Source organism: Euprymna scolopes, chromosome 26 (assembly GCF_053919585.1).
Source record: "Euprymna scolopes isolate OS-2025 chromosome 26, ASM5391958v1, whole genome shotgun sequence".
In the NCBI taxonomy this organism is placed as follows: domain Eukaryota; kingdom Metazoa; phylum Mollusca; class Cephalopoda; order Sepiida; family Sepiolidae; genus Euprymna; species Euprymna scolopes.
In genome coordinates, this window is record NC_136507.1 from 50,471,722 (window position 1) to 50,489,277 (window position 17,556).

Sequence of the window (17,556 nt, forward strand, 5' to 3'; positions counted from 1 at the left end):
AGATAATAATGAAATATTGTTTTAAAATACAAAGAAAAATTGAAGATCAGATTAATTTTCAATCATTTTACAAAAAAAAAGTTTGTTCCCCCAAAGTTTAATCCTTCCATTATTACATCAGGCGTTGTCTTCCTGATATGGCCATTGAAATGGTATAATTCTTTCTGCTCTGTATTTTGATGAAGAACGAATTGTGAATGCACCTTTTCACCTTATATTCAACATTTTTGCAGAATTATATTCTGCATTTTTACATATCGAATCTAGCAGAAGAGTGACCTTCAAATTGGCCAATTTCGACCAATTTAATCTTATTAATTTTTGATTTTTAACAGTCCCGGGCAATCCATTGTAGTTCCAGATTAAACTTTAGCGTATATGAGTGAGTGTGTGTGAATGTTAAGTTGTTTTTTTTTTTAAATCGACTTTTTAAGACGCAAAAATGCGCACGACGTAGCCGGTAAAAGTTCATTTCGCCTTATTCTCATTTTCATTGATACTAATTCACAACGTTTGGAGGCAACTTCCGATCTTTTTCAATTGGATCTTTTCGGACTTAGGAATCTCGATGGAATTTACAAGTGAATCGTGAGGGTAGATTACTCTCATTCCGTCATGACAAAGTTGAAATGTTAATTTTATATAATGATTGAAAATGTAAGGACTGAGTGGACTTTTAATCTCCAGAAGGTTGGTTGTTACATCGGTCGAAACGCTGTGACAATAACAACTAAGATGAGAATAATAGAGTTCGAATTATCCAAACAGTGTATTACAGTACATAGTTTCCTCATCTAAAAATAAGGATTCTTTTGTTGCTAAACACACGAGGAGGAAAATAAAAAAGTTTAACGTGCGTAAGTATTAATTTAAGATAAAATACTTCGCGGGAAGAATTCGATTTGTCGTGAAACAATTAGCACCAAGAATAAAATGAAAACGCGCTTTAAAACAAAGAAACACGCTGATATGAAGTTTTGTTTTTCATCTTATAAATAAAAATTTTTAATCCCGTATGAAAAACTATATATATATATATATATATATATATATATATATATATATATATACACACACACACACACACACACACACTGTTCCTATTTACTTGCCTTCCCACGAGAGCAGAGTTAGATATAGGGTCGATTTTTAATGTGGGGAAAATCTAGCTTCCCCATAATGGCACTCTGGATAGGAACAAAAATAATTGTTTCAGTCATGAAGGATTTTTCCACTGACCGAGGACAGAAAGGGTAAATGTAGCATCAAAACAGATACTATACTGTGATCTTGGCCCGAATGAGTTTTTTTAATTTATCCCCTCATTTTCATTGATACTAGCATTTGAAAAGTTAAGTTTATTATGCTTGAATTAGTTGTGTCAATGACTTTTAATTTAATGACTTTAATTATTAAAGCTTAATTAATATCTATAAAAATATTAGATTACCTCCCAGTTTTTTAATATGTCAGAATTTTCTAAGAATTTGAAAATGAGTTTTTATGAATATTTCAGTTTGAAGGCTTTCCAAATTTCTAAAGATCATTCGCAAAGTAATTCTCTTCGGCGTAAAATGTAATGTGAGCTATATTTAGTTTAATTTTATACAATTGGGGACAAAACGGGCCTGGAGTGCTTTTGTAAAAATGCAGATACCTCCGATTTGTATGAAGTCATGACATTTAGACATCAATTAATAGTTTTGCCACATTTCAATTTATTTAGAGACTTCTGACGGACTGGGGTGAGGCTAAAATCTGGGCAGATATTCTCATTTGACAATTCAAATATTTTGATTTGAATTAAATTCGATTCATTCCTGAATTTCATTTTTTTTTTTTTTTTGCTTTTGTTTCTTAAGACATTTTTCAGGAATCAAATTCATTTAATGAATATCAAAATCGTAAAGATTCTAGACAGAAACTTGAGTAGTTAAATCGTAGTATTTAGTAGGTAAGGTCGACCATTTTCCAATCAAATCGAATTGCCTGCTCTAATCGGGGACTCATCGCGGTGCCGCACCGGAAGGAAGCTTCATATGCCTCCTCGCAGTGACTTAATCTACAACACTGACTGCACTGTAGAGAACCCATTGCTGATTTCGTAACATTTTTATATAATGGGTTGAATTAAAGTTTACTGCAAAAGACAAGTATTATGATTCAATTGTGTTCTAAATAGCAACATTCATTTCGAACGCGCCTCCTCAGTCTTACCAAAGAACTCATTGTTCATTTTATATACCGGACAGAAATGCGGCGATAAAATTTCTCAAATGCACTTGCACTTGTGATGTTAGACTTCGGTCAAAATCAAACTGTTCCTTTAATACGATTTTTTCGATTATCGATGATGCTTATCGGAGGTATTCCAACACAAAACCTACCTAAGAACACTCTCACATTAAGTACATTTGTGTGAGATATAAAAAACAAAAATCGGCCCAGCAGTTTCGGCGTCCATAAGAAACTCACCAAGTGCCATATGCATTATATTTATATTTATATATATATATATATATATATATATATATAATATATATATATACACACATACACACAAATTAACGAGACATCGCTTATCAAATCTAAAAAGCCACTCGATGACAAGGGTCACAGATTTGTGCAAGGTGAATGCTGAACCATTAAATGCAGATAATGACTTAAAATGGCTCAAGAACTTGCTAACATGGGACTTTAAAAGTGAATTGATTTGAAAGTTGTGGAAAACTTGTTCGGTGAATTTTATTATTCTAGTCAGCAAAATATCGTCTAAAAATACTTATTAAAAATAAAAAAAAAACTGTAAACAACGCACATAAAATCGAATGTGACTTCCAATAAATGATGCGTACGACGAAAACAAACAAAAAAAAATCTCGTGTTTCTCACCTACACGTAACTTTCATAAATATCGATTTTTCATTCATTTTTTTTTTTTACTTTTCATCGAATATTTATTGAAACAATAAAATAAAATCAGAGAAAACTAAAACGATTTTCTCTCTACATTTATTTAATTTACTTTTTTTTTTTTAAAGTAAACTCTTCGTCTCCACGTCAATCTATTTTTCAAACAATCCTAAATCTTTTTTTTTTTTAATAATAAAAAAGTAAATAAATAAAAAGGGAAAGTTTTCTGGGTGAAAAATCTAACAACCGGTTAGACAAGGCAAACACCGGAGTCCGATGGTGGACTTAGGTATTTAAACTTTAACAAGAAAATTTTTTCTTTTTTTTTTTTTGTTGCCTTTTCTTATTGAATTCTTCAAGGACAATTTATTAAACTTATAGACAAACAATAAATTGCGATCCATGCACACTTGAAGAAATGTATTCATTAAATGTACTTACTGGGCTCTGCTTAGAAGACTTTTTTTTCTTTTACATTATTTTTTTTAAATAAGAATTTTGAATACTTGTGTACATTCTTAACATGGGGGGGGGGAGCATTTTTTTCTCGCCTAACAATTTATATAAAATATACCGCAAAAATAAAAAATTAATTTGAAAATACTACTGTAAAAATAACACTGTCTGTAAACTGCACAAGCATCGGATTTTGTAAGTTAAATTTAATTATTATGCTATCGTTTGGTCAGGATTCTTTTTTTTATTTCTTAAAAACAAATATCCGACTTGTTTTACAAATGTACCGAAATGCATTCTGGTGGATTTAATTACAAAGTTGCTTTTGATAGTTGATATTACACTTTTTTTTGTTTTGTTTTTCCAGATAATATGTTACAGTTCTGATTAGTCCGATTAATCCAAATAGTTAATTAAAAAGTTAAAAAACAAAAACAAATAAAACTGTACAAATTACATACGAAACAGATAAGTAGCCAGAAATTGTTTATATATATATATATATATATATATATATATATATATATATATATATGTGTGTGTGTGTGTGTGTGTGTGTGTCTGTTCCTCTTGGGAAATATCGTTTCAGTGAAACGATATTTCCCAAGAGGAACAGACACACACACACACACACACACACACATCTAGTGAAACGACGTTTCACTAGATCTACCAGAACATCAATATACGGATCAAATTCTGGTACTCATGCAGAGTGATCCGTGATGAAATAATAACGTTACTATTTAAAAAGCCATTCTTAACATGGGGAGGGTGTTTTGTACCTATTCTGTACTTTAACCTTACAATTGAATAAAAAAAAAAACATAAAACTTTAATTAAACTTGGAAATACGATTTACAAAATAGCACGGATCACTCTCTGCACTAGCACCAAAATTCTAAGCATTCCATTAAATAAACCGTGTCCATATAGGCATATATTTTTTTTAACATTTCGGAATTCATTCAGAAAATGACTAAATTAAATTTACCTTTTGTTCTTTCAACAATTTAAAAATTAATGGTAATCGGGATCCGCGAACAATAGACGTTTTTCAATTTATATAAAATCCTTAGTGACCCTTTACTTCTTTACGACATTAAATTGTAATCCATTGATTTCAATAAATATTTGATTTGAGAAATTAATCAAATTAAAAATAAATCAATGTATTATGGTTACGTACGAGCGAGAAACACTAGATCCTGTTTGATTTAAGTGTTTTAATAAAGTTTAAATTATTTTAAACGAATTTTAAAACAAATACAAAAAATCGAATTATTTCTGTAATCAATGTATCTTTAATTCATTTAACATTTTCGATTAACTTGAAAATGAAAAGTTCATGAGATGCCTATCATATTTGATAATCGTTTTTCAAACAAATTAAAATAAAATAAAAACGTAAATAAATCAGACAATGCCGACAACAAAAGAATAAGCAAGAGAAATCTTTTCTTTTTCGGCATAACGAAAGAATAAGCCTTTACAAACCCATCGACGACATGACGTTAAATAGGTTTAATAACGAAAATGAATCGCATTTAAAAAGATCCCTGCCATGCTAAAAACAAAGCAAACAATTTAGAAAACAGTTTAATTGTTTGACTCCAAATTCTCTTTGTTTTCTTTCAAATTATCGAGTAGAGATCACGAATACGACATTTCGATTTGCACATTCTTTCCCGAACGAGACACCATGATGTTCTCAATCGGCAAAATGAATTCGTGGGACCTTAAAAGCAATAAAATAAAACAAATGGCCTCAAAATAGTTTACGTACCTTTATGAGAGTAAATTACGTCCAGGTGCCTGTCCATGGCCGCTGGTATTTGGTCCATCCTTGCGGAACAGAGGCCTATATTTTACTTTTTTTTTTTTTTAGTTGGCAGCAGGAGATTCTTTGCCGATTTTGGATTCGACCATGTGAACCAATGCCGGAAATGGGCGCCAACACTTGAATTCTCTGTCGTTAAAACACGCAGAGACCTCCCTTTTCTTTAAATTCATCAATTCCCTTTTATTTTAAGGGAATTTTGAATTCATCATCATGGCTATCTGAACCATGAATGATTAATTGCCATAAAATGATGTTTTTTTATTTCGACATTTTATTAAAATTAAGCATCTTTTAATAGATGTTTTCGTATTAAACATCGAGCACGTGTGGTTTTTTTCTACGAACACGTGGAATACCGACACAACAATCCATTTTTATTCAGGGTCGTTTTATACTTAAAGCATTTATTTAACTTACTCTAAATTATAAAATAGAGACAGTTTAAAACAGTCTTATTTATTTCGTTTAGTTTTCGTGTCTTGAAATAAAATATTTTGCTTTTTAAAGTTTTCCAACTTATATTCAACTTTTTTTTTCGATTACTTATACGTTAAATTAATTAGAACGAAATGAGTTTCATCATTGTTCTTAGTCTTAAACAACATATTTTTGCTAAAAAAAAAAATTAAATAGCAATAATAACATTAAAAACACTACACCATAAAAACTCATAGAGAAAATTAAGGAAGATTGATAACTCTAATAGCGACCATATAAATATATGGTCGGCGTTTTACGAGTGCTTTAACTTAGTATTATTATTATTATTGGTGCTAATGCACTTACTGATCCGCGCTATTTTTTTAAAATCGTATTTCCAAGTTTAATTAAAGTTTTATGATATGTTGTTTTTTTATTATTATTATTCAATTGCAAGGTTAAAGTACAGAATAGGTACAAAACACCCTCCAGTCCCCATGTTAAGAATGTCTTTCAGCACGGATCAATAAGTGTGCACTGCTGCAGTGCTGCACTGCCACTGCACTCTGCATGAGTATCTTATTATTTCGTTTGCTATTTTTTTTTTGCACTAAAATATAGTCTAATTGTTTAATACCTAAATTCATTTCATCTTAAATAATTTACATGGCTGAAATAAGGATTTACCCGCTATTATTTTATTTGAAAATATTTCTTTTCTTCATCCTCGCGTTTAAGTTTGTTGAATTCCGTAAAAACTTGGTACAAGAATGGAAAACCTATTGGGTGTGGTAAGTTTGCTTTCTTATGTGTTTCTTATTTAGTAAATAAAGAAAAACTATTTTTGCTTCAAGAAAAACAAAGCAAATGCCCCTCCCTTTTCCAAGCGATTTAAACGTTGAATTAAAGTTATATTTAGAGATTTTGGCAGATTTGTCGTTCAGTTGTACATCCTCAAACCATGTAATCACTAAAAGGGACTCTTAAAGGTCGATACCGGTATCGAGCAAAAGTTTGTTTACATGTTTTACAAACTTTAAATGGGTAAAAATACTGTTAGAAACTCGCTTAATATATGTTCCTCTTTACAATGCCTCCCCCCCCCCCACGGGACAGAGTTAGACACCAAGGTCGTTTTTTAACGTGGAGAAAAGGAACAAAAATAAAAATGGTCTCAGTCGTGAAGGATTTCTCCTCCACTGACAGAGAACAAGAAATTGAAGTGCAGCAACTGCAGCAATCTGAAAAACAGATACTACACTGTGATCTTGTCCCGAAGGCCAAGTACGGTCGCTCAATATGTTTACCGTGACATAGGCTGACATATATTCGGTGAGTTTTTATCAGTATTTTGTATATTATTTTTTTATTATTTTTACCTCCTTTTCACAAACTTACCGTGTCAAAAAGAGAGTCGATCGCCATTTGCAATTTTCCACGGTAAACACTGTATGTTTTTCGAGCTGAATAAACATGTTACATTAAATAAAAACACTAAAAACATATCCAGTTAGGTAGAAAAGTAACTTATCTTGCCTTTGATAACATTTATTTATTATATATTTGTTTTTTTGACAACTTTTTCGAATCTGTGTACAGTAATACAAAACCGCACATAATTATTGAAAATGTGGTCATATGATTAAAATTTAATTTCAGTTATTTAACAAATTAGTAGTATAAATACCCCAACAACCTATGTTAAGAACGGTTTTCGATGTAGGATGTTTATTCTGAAAGCCGTTCTTTTCTTAACATGGGGAGGTTAGGGGTGTTTATACTACGCTGGATGGGGTGCCGGTCGGGGCACATTTCCGGAAGTTATCATGATCTAGTTTAATTTTTTTTTTTTTATTTCATGCTTCAGTCATAGTTTAAAATACTGATTTCTCCCTTTGATTCTGGCGACAGGTGCCTGAAAAATGGCGTCTCCATTTTCGTTGATAAACTGTAGTAGTACCGGTTATTTATTGCATGTTTTGTTTATTATTCCTGTCTGTTAATCATACTGAGTAAATGAAAAAGTGTCATATCACTTAAGGAACGGGGGTGGGATATTTGGATTTGGACCAAAATATTTAAAATGAAAATAAAAAATTAAAATGTGTTCTTGTAAGTTTTCACTTTTCTACATTTGAATAGTTAAACTTCCAGTCAGACAAGATCTCGAATGTCTATACGTGTGTTTCTTCTCGTGTATACGTAATTTTAATAAACCCACATTGAATAATAATAATAATAATAATAATAATAATAATAATAATAATAATAATAATAATAATTGTTATTATTATTGTTATTATTATTATTATTATTATTATTATTATTGATCGATCGATCGATAGTTATTGAAATGAAAACTGTCTAGGATGAGAGAAAATAAAAGCGAATTTTTTAAAGCCTGTTTAAAAAGAAAAGTTTAACTAACTATATTTTACATTGTTTTTATATATTCGCCCGGGCAACGCCGAGTAAATCAGTGAAATTCAGCAACAAGAAGTTAATTAACAAAGGTAATTCTTTCTTCTGTTTGTTTTGACCGTTGTATTGGGGCAATTAATAATTTTATTTAATTGGTCAATTTAATTTTTAGTAATTGATTTTTCGATTTTTATGTGGAGAGATAAATCGGTCGAAATGTTCCAGATGATAAAGCGTTACAAAAAATCGAAAACGGTGAAAATTCCTCATTCCTCAAAATACAGACATCTCACAGTATTAATAAAATTGCGTGACCACGTTTGCACATGTGTGTGTTTATCGTCTCTATATCCTATCTTGATAGTTTTTTTTTATTAATTGATTATTCATTTGAAATTTTAAAAAATATAATGGCGTAAGGTACTAAATCCTACTTAAAAAAAAAAAAATTATTGTGAAATTAAATCCACCTGAATGCATTTAGTTTTTTCGTAAGCAAAGATCAGCAATTTGAATCTTTTGTTAATATTCTGAAAAGAAATTTGAAAGTTTTAAAACTGATTCTTAGCAAATCATTATTTGATTGAAAACTTCATAATCTTTTTACAGGGAATAATTTTATAAATAGAAACTTAAACAATACCAAAATCAAATTAGTTATAATGTTATAATGATTTGGTTCAATTAATGACTTGATAAAACGATGTTCTGATTATTAAATTTAAAAAAAAATATTTAAAAATTTGAAAAAAAAAAAAAAAATTATATATATATATATATATATAGTTAAAAATGAAGAAATAAAAATGAACGCAAAAAGACTGCTGAGTAACGCCAGGTATATGTAGTCAGTTATAGCATTAATTTAATTTTTGAAACTATGAGAAACACTTACAGCACGTCACACACTCAATTAAAACACGTGGTTTTGTTGACATTTACAAAAAAAAAAAAAAATTGCATAAATAGAGGCAGTGACTTCCGTTTCTAAAAATCGACTCTCCCAAAAGCCACGTGGTTTCTTGATGTTTCATTGGTTGTTCGTGGCTCTCATTTGAACCTCCCACATGCTTGATTGACATATAATCCCACTATATTATGATATAAATTTCTTTAAAACCATTTTCCCTCAAAGTTCTCGATCTGAATTTCGTAGTAATTGGTTTCTTTTTGTTTAAACTTTAAGATAATTATTTAGTTCAGACAGATTACGAGGAAGAATTAGATTTAAGGTTCCAGAAATTTATACGAGAATTCTCCATATACATATATAGCTCAGTGGCTAAAAGTGTTGATTAACTATTAGTTCTAAGTGACAGTCTTCCGGGGTTGAGGGTTCAATCCTTACCAAAAACAACATGTATGTGGATTATGGATTCAGTTTGAAATTCTATAACAGATTGCTAAGTTGACTAAAAGGTTCTCAAGTTTTAAGAAATAGAATTGAAAGAAGGACATAGGTTAAATATTGGCCAAAACGTATAAGAGAGAATAGTATTTCGAATAATCTGATTAATAGATAGTTGTTTTTTCTTCAAAGCAAATGATTAAATGTTTACTTGAGATCGGGAATGATTGGAAGCTTAATTTTAATGAGAAACCATGTAACTTTGAATATAAATATTTCGGTTCTCTTGTGAAATAGCGACTCCTTTAACTTTTGCCTTCAAATAGATTACTGTCTCGTCGACAGTTTAAAGACTTCAAAATAAATTTCGAAGGCATATAATGCGCGACCATTTATCGATTGTCCGAAACAAAAAATCACTAAATGCGAAAAAGAGAAACAATTAACATATCCAGTATCTGAAACTACTACTTTAACAATGACGCCATTTTTCTTAATTATACGGGTGCTTATTAAGATAGAGTCAACAGATCATTTTTTTTTTAATATGTTGTTTTAAACAAAAGCAACAGTACTTATTTGTCATGTCGATAATAGTAATATATTCAAAAATTACGAAAATTCATCAAGTAGAAAATTAGTTAAAAGTAATGTTTACGGAAAATTGGGGCAAATAACATTTTCTTGATGTGAACACCTTGAAGATGGCGAGTACTGGGGACATTCTTATCTCCCTTTTCGCCATTTTAATGGCTGACGTTTTATTTTACTAAACACAATAGCAGTTCTACTCGATGAATTTTCGTAATTTTTTGATATATTACTATTTTCGACATGGCAAGTAAGTACTAAGTACTAGTAGTACTGTTTTGGCGTAAAAGCACACATTTAAAACATCGGACTGTCGACTCTTTCTTATCAAGCAATAATACCGATAATGTATCTCGTAGACGAGTCAAGTTTTAATCTATTTATTTGCTAAAATCACGTTGCTTGTTTGATTGTATCAAAACTACGACAATGCAAAATGATGACTATGTTTAACGTCGTGTGTTATACGTACATTAATAAAACTCAAAAACATTAAAATTATATTCGTTTTGTACTGTCGTTGTTTCACAGACATGTCTATAAAATTAAAATTTCGATAAAATAAACTGTACACGTTTATAAAAATATTTTTATTGATATTCCTGGCATTGCTCGTAATAATAATACCCGCACCTTTTTTGTTGTTCATGTTGGTTTGATGGAGGGGGGGGGGTCCCGATAACTTTTCCGACCACCACAACAGTGTTGTTGTGCCACAACAGTGTTGTGCCACAACACTGAAGCGATTTATTTATTTATTTATTTATTTAGATAAAACTTATTTATCATCTTATTTATAACAAGAGTGATTGACCTCTCAGGTCATCCATAACCAAATGAAAAGGCTTCCTTAGGAGGTGAAATTATGAATCCTACAAATTTACCAAAAGTAATGAGTTAAAAAAAAATGTACACCCTGACGAAAAAAAACAATGCTTTGCTAGTGTTCGCACTAATATTTATGTGAAATAACATTTCAACCGGTGTGTCAGAAATTTCGTGAAAAATATTGAATAATTCCACCCCGTCTTTCCAAGCTTATAACTCCTCGAAAAATGTAATTCAAGCTCTAATTTTTTTCAATTAAAGGAGCAAGGACCAAGGTTTCATTAAAAAACAACAAACAAAAACAAACAACGTGGGTTTTTTTAAAAAGGTTTTAAACTTCGGACTTTACAGGTAAATTTCTAAAAAACACTACTTTTTTTGTTTTAAATTTGAATATATTTATTGATCTTTTATCTTCAATTTGTGATATATAACACTTAGGTGAGTAAATTATTTACTTACTGTTTAATAGACATTTCAAAATGGTAGGCGTGAATTAATTCGACCCCCTGTCTTTTCAAGCTTATAACTACTCGAAAAATGTAATTTAAGCCCTAATTTTTTTTTTTCCATTAAAGGAGCAAGGACCAAGGTTTCATTAAAAAAAAAAAACAAAAGAAAAAAGAAACAACGAGGTTTAAAAAAAAAAAGGTTTTAAACTTAGAACTTTACAGGTAAATTTATAAAAAAACACTACTGTTTTTGTTTTTAATTTGAATATATTATTTATTGATCTTTTATCTTCAATTTGTGATAGATAAAACTTTGGTTAGTAAATTAATTATTTACTTTTTAAAAGACACTTGAAAATGGGGGGGGAGGTGAATTAAAAAAAAACGTTTGTCTAAAATATTATATTCAGTTTATTGGAAAGAGCATAAAATTTCACATTGACCCTGAAAATATCGTAAAAATTGAATCAATAGGAAAATTTTGATAGATTTTTAAAGTTTAAAAATTGAAAAATACTGAACTCGTAAAATTCAATTAATTTCATTACTGTTTTAAAAAAAAATTATATTACTTTTAAAACAACTTTAATAGTTTATTTTGGAAGTATAATTCATAAAGAAAATAAATAAACCACTTTTACAAGAGAAATTACGAGTTTTTTTTTAATATTTTATTCGCAGTTTCGTGTTAGGGGTGTAAAAAATTCCTACAAAAATTCTGATACAGTCTATACGTGATACACTTGATGTGAAAGAAATACATATCATTCGGTATAAAAATAAAAATTTAAAAAAAATCTCATTAGTGAAGTATTTCTTTCCATATTAAGACGGCAAGGGTAGGGGAGATTTGATATTTGCTTTCTTCTTTTCCTCTAAACTCTTTAAACTTGATAACATTTACGTGACGGAACGGATTTATATACAAATAAATACACATTGGTTTTGGTTCTCATGTTGCTGTTGTCTTCCTGATTCTACTTTCGATTTAATGATCCGTTGACATAAGCGCCAGAACTTGTTAAGCAGTTCTGGTTATTTAGTAGACAAGTATTTTCCAAGTTTGACTAAAAACAGTTTGTTTTTCATTTAAAATGTTCGTGCTTGTGTCGATTTATTTTAAATCAACACATTTCAGATGAAAACATTTTTACGTACTTCCGTGTTTTATCGAAATTTGTATAAATCCCACAAATTACGAAAAATGATGCAGTAGAAGATATGTTAGATGTATTTTTAATATAAAAAAATCATCCACAATTACGTTATGAGAATCTGTTTTAATTTAAATCAAGGGAGATAAGTCATTTTTTCCTACTTAATTGGTCGCACTACTGTTTCACAAAACTCGATAATTTGATAAATTCTATTTTTTATTTGCACTATTTTCATACTGGATCATTTTTCGTAAGTTTTGGAATTTACACTAATTTTGACATGACACGTAAATTATGTTTTCACCTAAAATATGTTGGTTTAAAAGATCACCATTCTACAGAAGCACCAAAATTTTAATTTTTTTTTTTAACTTTCAAAGGATTTAGTCGTACTAGACTTATCTCCTCTTGCTCGTGCCCACGTTGGCTTTAAAGGTTTGTGAAATTGACGACGATGGCAAAAACATGTTCTTCATAAACCATATTATTATCCCCAATTACAAGATGACAAGATTTAGGGTGAGGACCTAAATTCAACTTTGTTTCATGCAAATAGATCGTAAGGCAACAAAAAATAAGTATTAAATCTAGTGATAAGCATTCTTTTTAATAGGCCATGAGAAAAATATATTTAAAATTAACTATGCATAATGAGAAAAATATCTATTAAAATTTTGAAATCAAGAAAAAAGTTTCTTAATCTTAAATATATAGCAATAAACAAGTCCGTTTACTGTTATCTGAATTAGAATAAAAATAAAACGGAGAAAAAAAACCAAAAAAAAAACCATTGCTTAAATCATTATAAACTCGTGCATCATTGAACAATAAATTTATTTAAAAAAATAAAAATAAGAGACAATGCATACAGGTCCAAATGCGATTGATAAAAAGAAATATTTAACACAAAAAAAATCTATTCACAGTTTTTTAGTTTTTTACAGAAACAACAACTCCGAATGAATGCTTTGAGTGTTTGTGTATTTTCTTTGGTTCGTGTCTATTGAAAATAGTTCTTTTGTTTTTATTTTTCTTCTTCTTTTCGGAAATCGTGCTAGAAACTTTAAGAAAAGCAGCTCTGTTTTACTGAAAAGGACAACTGCTGAAAAACCTAGCCTAAAATTGCTAAATTATTATTATTATTATTATTATTATTATTAATAATAATATTCTTTTTACTTTGAATTTATATTACGAATTAAAAATCGGTACTTGTGCATTTAACGAACCAGACGTAACTCAGCATTTGCTCGGCTTTGTCCGACGCATGACGTCAACAGCCGGATAAAACTGAGCGTTGCCGATTAAGCAGACGAGAATTTCGCTATCAATTGGAAGAGTGTCACAACTCAAGAAACGCTTATTTGAAGAGTTTTAAAAAAAATTTGTTTTAAAAAGATAACTGACGAAATAATAATGAATATTACAAACCTTGCGGACCAGCTCCAGACCCCAGAGGCTGCACTAAACTTTTGCCAGCAACGGAAATTGTTGGCAGAAGAGAAAAGGTGTTTATTTACATTTTGGCCAGGATTGTGTACTTGCAAAGAGAACAAGCCTTTCCGACGGTTACGGTTGGAGGTGTAGAAGTGTAACATGTCGTCGATGGACCTCCATTAGGATTGGGACCTTCTCAAAATCCCGACTAACCATCGCGTGTATCATAAAAATAATATACTTATGGGCGTTCGAGATGGCATCTACAAAAAATCTCCATCGCGAATGTGGGTTACGTTCTCGCCACACAATCGTGGATTGGAAAATTTGCTGCGTGATATATGCAGGGACTATTTTCTTAGGAATCCCCGGCAGATTGGAGGCCCAGGCCATACGGTAGAAATCGACGAGTCCGTTTTTAACCGCCGGCAGACTTGTGACACCGGTCTGGGTCTTCGGTGGATACGACCCCGCCAAAAAGGAGGGTTTCTTGGTCACTGTACCAAATAGGAAGGCCGAAACCCACCTTCCACTAATAAATAAAAAGGGGTTTGTATTACTGTACACATAGATTCGAAAAAGTTGTCAAAAAACAAATATATAACAAATATTATCAAAGGCAAGATAAGTTACTTTTCTATCAAACTTTTCTACAAATCCTTGTTTCTGGCAAAAAAAATGTACAAATAATCCTTGTTCCTGCCCCCCCCCCTTTTTTACGTTAAAAATTGAAAAAAAAAAAACAGTTCAGACAAAAAAAAAAGTTAACAAAAAAAAAACTTGTCTTATATGTATTTATTTTGAAAACAGAAAACAATTCCAAACAATAATTTAAAAAAAAAAAAACATAAATGAACGGTAGGTTTTTGCTTTTTATTTATTTAATTTTTTTGTTTCTACATTTTACAATTTCATTGTACAGTTATTTTGTTGTAGCGTTGTTTTTATTTTATCACCAACGCTCGGTTTTATCCGGCTTTTGACGTCATGCGCCGGACAAAGCCGAGCAAATGCTGAGTTACGTCTGGTTCGTTAAATGCACAAGTACCTAAAAATCTTTTGAGCTCAAGAAACTTTTTGTGAATTTTTCTTTTAGAGTATACTCTGAAACAATCCTCTTGCTTCATTCTCTTATATTTATTATTATTATTATTATTATTATTATTATTATTATTATTAATTTATTCTTATGATAAATAATTAATACTCTTTTAATAATTTAGTCACACAGACTACAAACTTTCAGATTTTTATCTGAAAGTTAAGAGTTCCCTTTGGGAATGCGATTCAAGGTTTACTGAAAATATTTTTAATATTTTGGATCTCTTAAAATATTTAAAACAAATATTGCAATATTGCAGTTCTTCTTAATATTCTGTCAAAATATTTAATTCTTTATCCAGGTTAATTTCCCGGTAGAAAGTTTTTTACAAAAAGATATCAAAAGCTCAAATATCACTTTTGAGATCAATCGTCTCAATTTTTTAATACATTTCTATTTCATCTCAATATATCAAGTTTACTTAAAAGGAGAGAAAGATTTTCACGAAGAAACATTTTTAGAAGCTGGAAATGTTTCTCAGGAGACCGAAAATAAAAAAGCTAAACCAATTCATTCAGAAATATTTTCCAATCTGACAATATTCATTAATTTTACTAATCAGGAAAACAACGATGCTCTTCTTGACATTATGTGACCCAAAACAGGCAATGAGAAAGTACCAGAAAGATCCTCTGCCAAATTGAATACCCCACCAAAAATTACAATCTTGGTAAATCTTAAATCCATTAAAAAATAAATTTTACAAACTTTTCCAAATAAATTCTGAAGATATCAAAATATTCAATTATTACGAAAAAAAAAACAAAAAAAAACCAGCAAAGTTTGCTCACAATATTTTCAAAACTGCAAACATTAATCATTAAATTCTGAAACTCCTGTCAAAAAAACAACTGAAAAAGAAAAATTTCTTCAATTCAACTTCGTCAACATTAGATGTGGCCATATCTCAATCTATGGCAAAAAGAACACACTAAATCAAAAATACTCTCTATATTAGTACCAAAGATAGTCATCTTTTGATCTATAAATTCTTCTGATTTTTCTCCTAGGTCTAGAATTAATTTCTGCAGTAGACCTACTGATAGCAGCTGTGTTAGTACTGCTTGAAGTACCATCCCCATCCGTAACTTCTTCAGAGGGAATGTCTGTTTGGTGAGAATGAGTTATCAACAGCTCCAAAGGAAACAAATGTTTGAGAGAATGTAACTGAATATTACCATCTGGCAGATCTTATACAATTATTGCTGCCAACTATAACCTCAACAGCTCTACCTAAAGGTCGAGACTTGGCTGGAGTTTTAATAAGTACTACATCATCCATTTTAACAATATTCTTAAAGTCAATTTGATAACGATCACAAGATTGTACTCTCAAACTAAGTAAATATTCTTCATGCCACAAGTTGTGGAATTTTTCAAGTAAGAAGTTTCTTGTCTAAGCTATCTATGAGTTCAGACCTTTGAGATAATTCATTTTCAAAGGAACTATCATTAGCATTTAAAAATACAGAACTTTTATAATGAAGGTAAAAGAAGTCATTTTGAGAAATGACATCCAAACAAGAATCTGCTGAACTTCTATAAGTGAAGGGACATGAATTAACAGAATTCTGAATATCTGATAAAATAGTAAGCAACTCAAAGTAGGGTAGTTTTTTCCTTCCCACTAACTTATACAAACATTTTACCATCTTAATAAAACGCTCCCATACACTTTTAAACCAAACTGAATACATTGGAATGGTAAGATGCTTTATGTTGTATTAACTGAATTTTTCCTCAAATTCGTCACAAACACAAATACTTCTCAAATCATATTACAACCAACTATAAAGGAATGAGCGTTGTCAGAATAAATATTGGTAGAAATGCCATGCAAATTAAAAAATCTCACAAAGGCTAGAATCACAGAATGGGTTGACATGTCATCAACCAACTCCATATGGAGTGCTCTCACATTGACACATGTAAATATCAAAATATACATTTTCTTCATTGTGTCTTGTTCTTCTACCCACAAATGGTCAGTAAAATCTATTCCTGTATGAAGGAAGGGCCAGATAAAATTAATTCTATGTTTGGGTAACTTTATGATAATTAAAGGACATAGAATTATATTTTTTACAAGACATAACAAGAAATAATTGACTTCTCAATTCTACTTTTAGATCTAATCAATCCCTGACTATCAAAAAACAGATTTAAGCTAAAAACAAACAAAAAAAAATAGATGTCACTCATGGAAGGATTCAATAAGGAAAACTTCTCCTTTGGAAGAAATGATGATTGTATCTATTTAAGTAAATATATCCTAGCAGCTAATGCAGAATCCAAATCAGATTTTTTGAAAGTGTTATCAAATTTAAATAAAAAAACTTTTAATAGTTCAGACAAAATTATTTTTTATATCTAAAACTGAAGCCATATCTGAAACAACAGGCAAATATATAAAGTACTAGTCCAAACTAATCTTTGTTTGTCAGAATTAAAACAGCTGAAATCACTAGAATTCCGGGACAGAATTTTTCCTTTTTTTTATTGTTATTCTTTGGCCTTCTTTAGCTAGATAGCAGAACATCATCTCAGTATTTTTGTTGTGCGAATAAATTTAAATGTTAACATATTTA

At 30.1% G+C, this 17,556-nt stretch overlaps 2 protein-coding genes across 9 annotated transcripts in view; one reads left to right on the forward strand and one right to left on the reverse strand.

Annotated features, from left to right (window-relative positions):
- LOC145248025 (methylosome protein WDR77-like) overlaps window positions 1-5,969 on the reverse strand; it is a 204,385-nt gene extending 198,416 nt beyond the window's left edge. Inside the window, exon 1 of the mRNA XM_080109735.1 lies at window positions 5,156-5,969. Within this exon, the coding sequence (XP_079965861.1) occupies window positions 5,156-5,213 (58 nt within the window). The 5' untranslated portion in view covers window positions 5,214-5,969. The remainder of the gene's footprint in view (window positions 1-5,155) is intronic.
- The window catches only part of LOC145248026 (ufm1-specific protease 1-like), a 48,705-nt gene that overhangs the window by 3,022 nt on the left and 28,127 nt on the right, over window positions 1-17,556 (forward strand). The window contains exon 1 of one of the 8 annotated variants that reach the window (XM_080109737.1): window positions 6,198-6,423. The exons of 2 other annotated variants lie outside the window; for them this stretch is intronic. In XM_080109737.1, coding sequence (XP_079965863.1) covers window positions 6,403-6,423 — 21 coding nt within the window. In that variant the 5' untranslated portion in view covers window positions 6,198-6,402. Of the gene's footprint in view, window positions 1-6,197; window positions 6,424-6,534; window positions 6,965-8,002; window positions 8,146-10,355; window positions 11,172-11,389; window positions 11,495-12,918; window positions 12,949-17,556 lie in introns of those variants that run through there. 5 more of the 8 variants (XM_080109743.1, XM_080109746.1, XM_080109741.1 and 2 more) reach the window with 5 other exon arrangements.